This window comes from Canis lupus, chromosome 25, assembly GCF_003254725.2.
Source record: "Canis lupus dingo isolate Sandy chromosome 25, ASM325472v2, whole genome shotgun sequence".
NCBI lineage: Eukaryota > Metazoa > Chordata > Mammalia > Carnivora > Canidae > Canis > Canis lupus.
In genome coordinates, this window is record NC_064267.1 from 9,015,333 (window position 1) to 9,027,853 (window position 12,521).

At 43.1% G+C, this 12,521-nt stretch overlaps 1 protein-coding gene across 1 annotated transcript; it reads right to left on the minus strand.

Annotated features, from left to right (window-relative positions):
* Positions 1 to 841: 841 nt before the first annotated feature.
* LOC112669451 (WD repeat-containing protein on Y chromosome-like) lies at positions 842 to 12,479 on the minus strand. The gene is given in 7 exon segments (XM_049101462.1): positions 842 to 923; positions 3,116 to 3,213; positions 3,216 to 3,269; positions 10,022 to 10,127; positions 11,458 to 11,551; positions 11,658 to 11,701; positions 12,353 to 12,479. Coding segments are annotated over 7 exon segments (504 nt in total). The 5' UTR covers positions 12,379 to 12,479.
* Positions 12,480 to 12,521: the final 42 nt, after the last annotated feature.

A 12,521-nucleotide genomic window follows, 5' to 3' on the forward strand; every position in this document is an offset into this window, starting at 1 on the left:
ACTCTTGGTTTTGGCTCGGGTCATGATTTCAGGGTTGTGATCTCAGGGTCATAAGATTGAGGCTCCCCACCTCACACCCTGTTGGGCTTTGCACTTAGTGTGGAGTCTGCTCAAGATTCTCTTTCTCCCTCTCCCTCCCCCTCTGCCCTCCTCCTGCTCTCTCTCTCTCCTTCTCTCTCTCAAATAAATAAATAAATAAACAAATAAAAATCTTTTAAGAAAGAAAGATTAAGAGGATAGAAATGGGTCTGTGACCTTGGACAAGTTGTTTAACTGCTGAAAATTCTTATTGCTTAAGTGGGGATGATGACCATGAAAACTGATGGCACATGTCTCCTGTTTAGGGCAAGAGGAGTGTGTTTCATACGACTACACAGTGGACCTTCTTCCCTATGAATTTACATCTTCCCTCAAATAAACACAAATTGTATCATCCCATCCTGATGGGCAGCACCTCTCACTCACAGCAGGGACGAGGCACCACAGTGCACCTCCCATGGGCACCCAGGGGCCAAGGGCCTTTCCCGGTGTGCCACCTCTGGGAGACAGCACACAGGAGTTAAGCAATCGAATGCTTTGCGCTGATTTCCTCATCTGGAATATGGAATCCTTTACAGAAATTTTGTGAGGAATAAGCGAGGAAAAGGATGTCAAATGTCTGGAGAAGCCTGGCATGCGGGGGATACTTCGTAAATGAATGTTGGTTCCCACTACTACTACTTTGCCTTCTCTCTCTTGTCCCTCCCAGTACTCGGCCCTAAAGCTGGGCTTCTCAAAAAGTTTCAGTGGACCTAAAACCTCCGACTTAGTGCCAGACTATTTCCAGTGGGTGAAATCCCTTTCAAGGAAGAATAGCTCTTGGCAGAAGGACGACTAGCACTTTCCCATGAATGGTCTCTGGACTGCTGTAAGTGAAGTCTGGCCTGTGGGGAAGGACGAAGGAAGGGCTTGGGGGACACAGTCGCAGAGAGAAAGTGCTGGGCCTCAAGCCAGAGCCTCCTGGCATTACCTATATACCCCTACCCCAATATGAAGAGAAGGCGCTGAGTCTGAGTCTCCCCACTTCACAGATGAGGAAGCCACCAGAAAGTTAAGAAGGACCAGGTAACTTGATCAAGATCACAAAGTTCCCTGCGACAGAGCAGGGACTGGCAGACATTATCTGACACTTAAGTGTTGGCGCTAGAGATCCCGGCTGTTCTTGCTAGGAGGTAGAATTTCAGTCACTTTGCTTAAAGGAAAAAAACACTCAATCCAACAGGCTGTTTTTCTACACATTGATACCATGTAGAACAAACAGCGATTCAACGGACTGTAGTCCCATTTTTCAGCAGGTTGCTTTGGCATCTTGAGCAGAGAGCCCGCACTTCCAGCCCCAGCTGTACTGATGACTGGGCAACTGTTCTGCCCTGGTGCTCCCCATCCATGTGAGCCTTTCCCACAGCTATGGGGGCAAATTAGGAAGAGCAGGTATAGACATAGGCAGCAGCCATATGACCTGGCCTTCTCAGTAGAGTTTTGATGCCGTGAAACCTGATCAGTTTTCTGTAAAGTCAATTCTTGATCTGTGATTTAATCACCAAACACAAGAGACATATTTAAGATTCTTCCTATGTGCCTATGTGCACAAATTTCTTTTTTAAAAAACTCACTTTATGGACAGTCTGCCATCCTTTTAGGCTCAGGAAATCCATTTGCCATTATCATATACAGGGGATGTGAACCCTGCAAACCACACTATTCAGCCTGAACCTTCCCTTCCTCCTTTCCTTAGTCCTCAAAGACTATGGATTTGGGAGTCATCCTCCTGCTGAAGAGTGAAGGGAAAAGCTGCAGGCAGGCGGGGAATGAGGAATGTGTTTATCTCAGTGCAGCAAGTGGGGAAAGTAATCATGGACCATGTTTGAACCATGAGAAGGTTATAATGATGTTTCTAGTTTTAGTATGTATGCAGAGGGCCTGAAAGTTCTCGAGGCGCAGGCAGTGTGCCCTGCGAGCTCTGCCAAGGCCAAGGGCAGGAGTTGCAACTTACCCCAAGGCCTCTAGACCCAGGGAGGCAGAGCCCATTCTCTCTACCACTCACAGGTGTCTTTTAGGAGCTCTGCAGGCTCTGCAGAAGGAAGACTAGACAATGTGCTTCCCATTGTCTAATTTAAAAACAAAACAAAACAAATTAAGCTCTCCTTCCCCTTTGAAGTCTCAGTCAGACTTTTGCCCATCCGGTGGGAGGAGCACGACGCAGGAAGAAGGCAGCGGGAACTCCTGAGAGAGGAGTTCTAGTCGCAGCTCTGCTCCTGACACCCTGCCTGACTTTGGGCGACTCATTCCTTCTCCAGGCCTCTGTTCACTCATCGGTAAAACTGCGGCATCACACTAGGTGACTTGTGGGTATCTGGGAGGCAGGATTTAAACTCTTCTGTAAGATTGGGCAGCCTCGGCAGAACAGGGGCAGGCACTGAAATGGACATTCATGCAAAGGGGACAAATGTCTCAATGACCTCCCTGAGTGTGGAAAAGACAACCAGGCACCACTTTCCTTGCCAAGGAGGAAATGAAATGTGGCCTGGCAAAGGTGTGCCAAGGAAACTAAGGTGGACTCATTTGCAGAGGAATCCGAGATGTCTTCAAGACATTCAAGCTCCCTGACCCTGAGGCCCTGGGCAGGAAAAGCCCACAAGGGGACCCTCCTCAAGGGCCTGTTCCATCACCTGGGCTTGTACTGTCCCTGAATGGCTGCCCTGCTGTAGAGACAAGGTCTCAGATGTGGGCCACTGCTGCAGCAAGTAGGGCTGATGCTTTTGGACTGAATTAAAAGCCCCCAGATCTTCTTGGACAACTCACTATAGGCATAGGGCAAGTGGGGCAATAAGGACTCAAGAGGTAGATTCCATGTTTTGGATAACAGGGAGGTGGTGTTGGAGTAATTAATGGGAAATGTTAAAGGGAGCTCACCAAATACAATATGTAAGATTAAAGACTTGGGAGCATATAGCTCAGGAGCTTACCCAGGGATCTTAACTGTGGATCATTATGTAGAAGGTTGCAAGCAGCTACCCTGAGCCCTTCAGTACCCTCCAGAGAGCTACAGCTTGAGGCCAAGAGTATAACCTCATACCTCAGTCTCAGGTGTAGGAGTACAATTGTGTCCGTGGCCACACACAGGGCCCTGGAGAGGGGGAGATAGAGGCAGGCTGCGAAATCCCCCTTAATACCTGGCTGGCTTTGGAGGAGGTGGTCAACAAGCAGCTATCAGTCTCTAGGTCCCAGATCTGAGGAAGAAATGAAGACAAAGTAGCTGGAGGTCTGGGACAGGTTACTCTGCCGTGTTTGCAAAGGCATTACCTGTTGCGGGGGTCTGGTTGGGACTGACCAATGTTTAAAAACTGTCCAACCTCCCACCTGGCCAAAAGTGGGGCCCTTTTTCCTGAGCCCCTCTGCAGTGATAAAACCAAGCAAGGAGCAGAGATGCCTGTGCCTCACTCCCCACCACAAGGAGTGGCCAGTGGCTTCTCTTCTCATGGACCATCTTTCACAGTGTAGGTCTGATACCATGGGTCCGATGTGTGCACAGAGCTACCTATATCCCCCAGCTGTGTTCCCATTTTTCAATCAGTTCCTCAAAATCAGACACTGGGGGGATATTTGGAGGGCTCAGGGAACAAACCTCAGCATGGCTTTTGGTCAAGGACATGGAGGTTCAGAATCCCCATGGCTAGTTTGAAATCCCAGCTCTACTGCCTAATGGGTATGTGGCCTCAGCCAAATTACCACATTCCCTTTCCCTCTGTTTCTTCATCTGTAAAACAGGGAGACTGATAATGATGCCTAATTTATAGGGATTAAAATCTTAGGGATTTTTTTAAATATTAGTGAAAAATAGTGTTTTAGCTGCTAGGCCATGGTAAGATGGCACATGATTAGAATGATATTATTGTTAATCATTTACTATGATTATTATGTAAGTCATGCCATGGCTTTTGTAGTATTTTAAGGTACTGTAATCTGATGAGAGCTGCAGGGGATGATGGCCACATCCCTGGGGAAGAGCAGATGGGCCCAAGTGTAAAACTGGGAAGACAGAATCATCACGAAGGCAACTGTTGCGTAGTGAGCTGACGTGCGCCAGCATTGTGCTAAATGCTTTCCGTGCATTGTTTTATTCATTCTGTTATGGGTTGGATTATGTGTCCCCCTCCCCCAAATCTGTATGTCGAATAACCCCCCTGTATCTCAGAATGTGCCCTTATTTGGAAATAGGGCTGTCGCTAGTAAAATTAGTTAAGAAGAGATCGTGATGGAGTAGGGTAAGCGCCTCAGACAATATGACTGACATCTTTGTAGGAAGGGAAATTTGGAGACAGACGCAGAAAGAGGGAGGAGACTTTGTGAAGATGATGGCAGGTATTAGGGTTATGTTTCTATAAGCCAAAAATGCCAAAGGCTGCCAGCAAACCATCAGAAGCTAGAAGTGAGGCCTAGAACAGAGTATTCCTCAGCTTGGAAGAACCAAACCCTGCTGACACCTTGACTTTAGCCTTCCAGCCTCTAACACTGTGAGACACAAATTTGGGTTCTTAAAGTCACTCAGTTTGGGGTATTTTTTTTTACAAATGAATATGATCTTAAACCAAGTTTGGGAGGTAGGTATAATCCACTGAGTTCCAGGGAGGTTCAATGACTCTCCTGTTGGGACAGAGCCAGTGAGCAGCTAGAGTAGGAGTCCTTCTCAGCCTTATCACCCTCCAAGACTGCACTGGAAAATCCGAGGACTAAACTGGGTAAGATGTCCTTGGATGGCATTTCTTTCCCCTCCTTTGTGACTCCAGGAAGCAAATCAGCTAACAGGAAATTTGAAGCATTCTGCCCCCTAAGCAAGACCCTTATTTGTTCTATTTATACTGTTTATTTTCCTTAGTTCTCCCCAGCGGGTAGCAAAGTTCTTTTGAAAGTTCTAGCCTGCTTTTTTATCTGTTATTTTAGGTCATGGCATAAAAGGCAGGAAGCAATAAACTCTGGGAGGTCAGTACGCGGGTGATAGTAGTGATCAAAGTAAAATAGTCCTATGGAAAGGTGACCCCAACAACTACTTGTTCAAGAGGCATCTCTCACTCCTTTCTGGAGTATTGATTGCTTGAAAAATGCTAATTTTCCTGGATAGAAAGGTAATAGAAAGGTAACACACCCAGTTTTTATCAGCAGTTATCCATTCGTCTGGTAATTTCTTCTTATTTCATGAGATAATGTTACTGAAAGAGAGGAAGTTTTAATGAGGGGCAGGATGAGGTAATTCTGAAGCCTGGGAGAGTGATTTTAGACGGGATGCTATAGAGGGACCCCTACGAGGTCTGTGAAGAGGAAAGGTGGGAATATACTCTCCTTATTGTTGCTGAGGTTGACTCGGAAAGTTGGCATTAAATCCCCAAAGTAAAAGAAGCTACAACGAATTAGCATCGCTGACTTATCTATGGCCTGTCCAGCATCCTCTCATCTTCTGTGAGGAGAATTGCCTCTCTGATTGCAAGCAGTAGGCAGGAGACCCAAACCTGGTCAATCTGTGTCTTCCCTCAAATTTTTCTGGCTGAAGCTGACAGTGAATCTGAAGTTGAGTTGTGAGTTCAGACTGGGCATCGATGGACCCGACTATATGATATTTCATTGTATGGATATACCACATTTTGTTTACTCATTCATTTGTTCACGGACATTTGGCTTATTTCTACTTTTAGTCTATAAGGAATAATACTGCTATGAATATTCATATGTGTTTATGTGAACATAAGTTTCCAGTTTCTCAGCCTTTCTGCACTAGGAGTGGATAACAGTGTGCCAGGGAAGTGCAGGCAGAAAGCATGGGAATAACAGTGCCATCTTTGAACCCAGCTGTCCATGAGACCATCTATCTGATGATCCAGTTTCGCTAATCAATAAATTATCCCTTTTTAGCTTAAACTACTTGAGTTAGATTTTTGTCTCTTTGGCCCAAGAGTCTTACCTGGTAAAACTATTTCATGATGAGCACAATTCATACATTATCGCTTATGAGCACAACTAACCTACAAGGTGGGTCTTTCTTCCATTTTACAGAAAAGCGACCAGTGTCCAAGAGATTTAAGTCACTGAGTTCAGAGGGATTGAATACTTCAACCAAGATCACCTAATTTCTGATAGTTTCAGAGTTCAAATTCAAGTCTGTAATTCTCCAATATCTCTCCATGCTGTGCCCCAGCCCCTCAATGCACACTCTCTGTCTACAGTGGAAAGGTGTTGCTGGGGAGTGGCCACCAAACTAAGGCACTTCCTGGTTTCCCTTTCACCCAGAGTTATGAACTCATTGGTGAAATGTGAGAGAAAGTGATGGGTCATTTATGGTTGGAATTTTTAAGAGGCATATATGCCTTATCTTCTCTCATTCCCACTGTCCTGGGATGAAGAAGATTCTGAGAACCTTGGGACCCTGCATGAAGACAGCCTGGTTGAATGGAAGAAAAAATGCCCCTCACCAGGAGCACTGGCCTTGGGTGTGACAGCAAACAGAAATAAATTTCTATTATCTCAACCTATGGAAAATATGGGGTTTATTTGTTACAGTGGCAAGCCTTATCTTAACTAATACACCATGCTATCTTCCTTCAAGAAATAACTTTTTTTTTCTATGCTAATTCCTGTTGACACAAAACAGCCCTCTTTGCGGTATGTAATATTAAATTCACAGAAAATAACAAGTGAAAACAAAAAACTGAACCTGTCATTTTACTTTCCTTTAGGGTAATGCCAGAAACCAGCAGACTCCCAAAACGTTTCATATGTCCCCATGATTTAGAGAAGTGAAATATTTGGGCTGAAAAATCAATTTGAAGAACGAAGACTATCTGATCAGGCATGCTAGAAATTTAGCTGTTTGGTTCCTGGTTGATTACTTTTTATTTGATAGGAATAATGTATTCTGAAATAAATTACACACCATATTTCCAAGATAGGATTTCAATATATTTTAAACACATTTTGGGAAGTGATTCAATATGCCTGAATCATCACAGGCAAGATGCTAATCTTGTAATCATGATTTTAGATTGGAAGAAAATGGAGAAGCACTAGGAAAAGAAAATAGGGTAGGAGACGTGTCCTCACATACAGAATTATGATTATCTGATGGTGCCAAGTTTTGAGAAAAAAAAAGCTCATTAAAAATATGAAGTCTCCAACTTTGTGGCTTTGGAGGATACCTTAGGATGGATTTGATTTTCAAAATAAATCAAATACTGAGGTCCATGAATCTTCCCATTTTAATCAAATTTGCTTGAAGGACTGAACTGAGTTTGGGTCCTGGTTGCATCACCAACTGTGATCTCAGCACCTAATTTTGTGTAAAATGTCCTCATCATTGCCATGAGATGGACTCTGAGCTCACAGTATAGGAGCCATGTCCATGTACCCTGAGAGCAAAGCTCATCACAGCGCCCCTGTGCTCAGTCTTTGAGGCTTTTCTCCCCATTGCTCATTCTTGCTCTCTTTTCCATCTCATCCCCTCCACGGCTTAAAATTCCATCTAAATGCTAATAACTTCCAAATTTATATCTCTAGCTTTGACATCTCCCCTCAACTCAGGATGAGTCTATCCAACACATGTACAACAGAGTTCCTGATCTTATGCTCTTTTTCTCCGCCATCTGCCCTGTCTCAGTGGGCTCCAGCCCAAAGCCTTGCATTCCCCTTGACTCCTCCCTCTCTCCCCTCCCCCTCCTTTACAAAATAACAGTTTTATTGAGATATAATTCACATCCCACAAAATTCACATTTTTCAAGTGTACAAACTCAGTGGGTTTTAGCATATTCACAGAGCTGTGCAACCATCACTACTGTCTAATTTTAAAACATCTTCATTATTTCAGGAAGAACCCCCCATGCCCATTAGTGGCCAATCCCTATCCCACCTCACTGAACCCCCTCAGTAACTACTAAACTAGTTTCTGTCTCTGAGGATTTGCCTATTCTGGACATTTCATATAAATAGCATCATCCAAAACGTGGCCTTTTGTGACTGGCTTTCATGTAACATAAGCTTTTCAAGGGTCATGCATGTGGTAACATGCATTAGCACTTCATTTCTTTTTATTACTATATGATATTTCATTGTATGGATATACCACATTTTGTTTACTCATTCATTTGTTCACGGACATTTGGCTTATTTCTACTTTTAGTCTATAAGGAATAATACTGCTATGAATATTCATATGTGTTTATGTGAACATAAGTTTCCAGTTCTCTTAGGTTTAAATCTAGGAGTAGAATTGGTGGGTCATATGGTAACTCCATGATTAACATTTGAAGAACCACCACAATGTTTTCCAAAGTGGCTGCACCATTTTAAATTCCCACTAGCAATGCATGGAGGGCTTCAATTTCCCTACATCCTAGCCAATGCTTGTTATCTTCTATCTTCTGATTTTAGCCATCCTAATGGGTATAAAGTGGTAACTCATGGTGGTTTTGTTTTGCATTTCCAAAATGACTAATGATGTGGAGCATCTTGTCCGGGATTTACTGGCCATTTGAATATTTTCTTTGAGGAAATTTCTATTTAAGTTCTTTGCCCAGGCTATTTGTGGTTTTATTGTTGAGCGTACAGATTTTTTTGTATTCTAGGTTCAAGTCCCTTATCAGATGTGTGATTGACAACATTTTCTCCCATTCTGTAGGTGGTCTAGCCACCTTCTTATTGGTGCCTTCTGAGGCACAAGGTTTTAATTTTGATGACATGAAACTCACTCATTTTCTCCTTTTTTCTCTTTTGTTTTTGATGTCATATCTAAGAAATAATTCCCTAGTCTGAGGTTATGAAGATTTACTCCTGTGTTTTCCCCTAAGAGTTTTGAAATTGTAGCTCTTTTTATATTTAGGTCTATGGCTTGTTTTGAGTATGGTTTCAAGTAAGGGATTGAAGTCCTAGATTGAGGTATAGGCAGGTTTGCTTTCCTCTGAGCCCTTTCTCCTTGGCTTGCAAATGATCACCTTCCTGACATGCCTTCACACAGTTGCCCCTCCATCTAAGTGTACTGATTTCTTCTTATAAAGATACCAATCATATTGGATTAGGACCCACCAATACAACCTCGTTTAACCTTAATTACTTCTTTACAGGCCGTGTCTCCAGATACAATCACATTCTGAGGTACCGGTGGTTAAGACTTCAACATATAGATTTTAAAGGGACGTGATTCAGCCCATAGCATCTATAAATCATTTATTATGTGTGTGGTCAGTGACTGATTTATGTACCTATGCAAAGCTATGATACCGACCTGCCTCACGCTCCAATTCCTTTGATTCAGACTGATCTAAAATCCCACCCTTTGACCCCATGACAGTTGAAAAAGAAATATTGATGAAGTCATGAAAACTTTTTCATATTCATATGAAATGCATATGAAATGATGGCTAAAGCATATCGATGAAATTTTTTGGGGGTATAAAAATAGTGCAATACAAAGGTCACAGGGCAGCTGAGTTTTAGAGGTGGATAGAACTGTACATATAAAAAGAGGTGTGAAGGCAAACAAAATGAAGGTGATGATACCACTACTCCTACCAGGGCCAAAAGGATTTAAATTCTAAGACTTACAGACAACATTTCAGAAAGGGCCCACTTGCCCTATGTGTATTGCAAAATAAGATAACCACTAGTAATGAGGGACTGCTGCCTCCACAATGTCCCCATTCTCCATCCTCCAATACACATTCTCCCAGAGGAATGAGGACAGCATGCAAACAGAGACTGAGATGCTTTAAGGTTTACTCATACCAACAATACCAGGTATAGAAAATTCTCTAAAAGACTACCCCTCAATTGCCCACATATCTACTCTTTCCAAAGCAAACCCACAAATGTAACTGCCATTTGACTATCTGCTGATGCAGAGGCTTCCAGAGCTTCACAGAGGGGAAAGAAAACTTGAAACATACACATTCTCTATCTGCAACTCTGTTGGACAATGCATCAGAAAGGTAAAAGGGCAAAAACCTTAATAGTGTTGTCGGTAGACATGGAAAATATTTTGTTATCCTCAGCGGATACATGGATGTAGACCACTGGAGCCATGTGGCTTTTCAGCATACCTGTTGGTTTTCTAGAATGGAAAAAAGAACAGATGAACACCAAGCAGTTCCTATGTGCTATTTCTAAATAAAAATGCAAGACTAAACTTGGCCCGGATCTGGCAGTTCTATTCAGCCTGGAGGAGGGTTATGTCTCCTTCTGAAATCACACAAGTATATATCTTGTGTGATAAAAGGACTGAAGCAAATAATACCCAGTTATAGCAACATAACTCAGTGTGAGATGAAGCTCTGGGCTTTGTTTCTCCAACTGCTGACAATATCACTATAAAAGGAATAAATGAGGAAGAGTACAGGATGGTGCTGGACTAGATTCTATGTCAGGTTGTTGCTTTATGCAGGCCACAGTTAACAGTATTCAGATCTAGGGGGAAGGTATTTTTAATATGAGTTTATTTTAAGGAACTCTGAGGGATCACAATGCCCTCAGGGTCACAGGGCTGGGTGTGTAGTGAGAGGGTGGGGAGGCAGGGCCTGGAGAAGGGAGGCAGGGCTGAGGTTGAAGGGGAGAACACAATGTCATTTTATAACCAAGTCACTGGAAGGTAAGTCAATTCTTCTCCGTCACCAGAAAAATGGGAGTCTAAGATAATAGAAGTGGTTAGAAAATCATTTTTTCTTTCTTTCTCTTTAGGCATCTGACATTGTGCTAAACGCTATACATGGGTGATCCCATTTATGATCTTTATTACTACAGGAAGGGTAGGTACTCCTGTGATCACCACTATCGAGGGGGACGCTGACTGCAGCCCTCCTGCAGGATCACTGGGCTAGAAAATGACAGGGGTAGGATCAGGTCCCATGTGCCCCCCTGCTCATGGCACTGTCTCTGCAGCTGCCTGCCATGCTGAGGGACATGGGTCACCTTGACGTTCCTCCACTGATGCCTGGTATACAGGCTCAATGAGGAAGCTTGGCACCCCCTAAATGACTTGTTCCTGTCTACAAATCCTCACTTACCAGTGCACAAGAAGACTACTCCCCATGTTCCACTCTTCTTCCGTCTTCAACACTTACCAACGAAAATGACATAGTCTTTTAGAATCAGCCAAAATGCATTTGAACCTCAATTCTGGCATTGTTTCCAAAAAGTTATTTAAGTTTTTAAGCTCTAAGCTTCAGTTTCTTCATTGGTAAATGGGGCCAATGAGTTGCTTAGTAACCCCAAAGAAGGACTCTTTAGTGGCCACCAACAGAAGTTTCCCGGGCTTTGTGTATGGGAGATCAATTTTGAACGGGTTCTTAAATTATCCTCAAAGGGAATTAGCCATCCCCTGTCTTGCGCTCATGTACTTTACTAGGTCAGTGGCACTTTGGGTTAGAGAGAAAAAGAAAACTTACCCTGGCAGATAAGGATTCCAGACTCGAATGATTCGGCCCATTCCACCTGTCAGCAGCAGGTTCCTTCTCTTACAGAATGAAAATGCCTTGACTCCTTTGTAGATGTGAAAAACAGTTTGATCACATCCTGCCCGCCTTTGGGGTAAACCAAGGAATGCTTGTTTTCTTCTTGCCTCGACATCTTTTCTAACACCCCTTACCTCTTTCATCTTTTGCTTGACATTTGTTGTTTCCATAGTGCACCCTAAAAATATTTACAGAAAAACAAAACACGACTTATTAATATGATCAGTAAATTTTCTGACAAGTTGCTGATTTTTAAAGGTCTTGGTCTTGTTTTCAGCAAGGTCTACTTTTTTCTTCCTCTTTCTGGCCCCTGGTGTTACACCATGGAGTGCGAAGGATTAAAACTGTGTCTGTAAGAACAGCAAGATTCATTTCCCCTCCTTTTTTAGAAGAAGGCAAGAAGGGTCACCCAGGGAAGGAGGAAATGGAAGAAGGCCAAATCATTCTGAAGAACCTAGCAAATTTCTACTGAGAACCAGCACTGTGCCAGGGTCTCCCTATACATAATTTTGTTTGAATCACCGAAAAACTCAGTGAGAGAAGCAACTTTATCTCCATGGGACAGATAGGAAAATTTACACTATAGGGGTTAGGAACTTGTCATTAAGAAGACAATGAAACCGTGTCTCAAACTGTGAATCAGAGCTCATGGAACTGACCTATCAGTTTCATCCACCAACCAGCCAACTTTCTCCTATAATTATTTTGACATATATATTTAGTCAAATGACTATTTTGCTTATGAATCTACTGAACAGTAAAATGAAAATAGGAGCAACATACTGAAACAATCAAAGGCCTTCCTGTAGGTGTCAGACATGAGTCTCACCAGAAGATCATGAAGGAAATCCCCATCTAGCTTACTCTGACCTCCAATCTCAGCTGTGTCCACGGTGGCTGAAGGGCCCTGTATGAAGCAGGTGGAAGAATATTTCATCTTCCAGCCTCCCCCTGCCCCTATGCCCAAATAAGAATTCTCTTTCGTGATTTGTGACGTC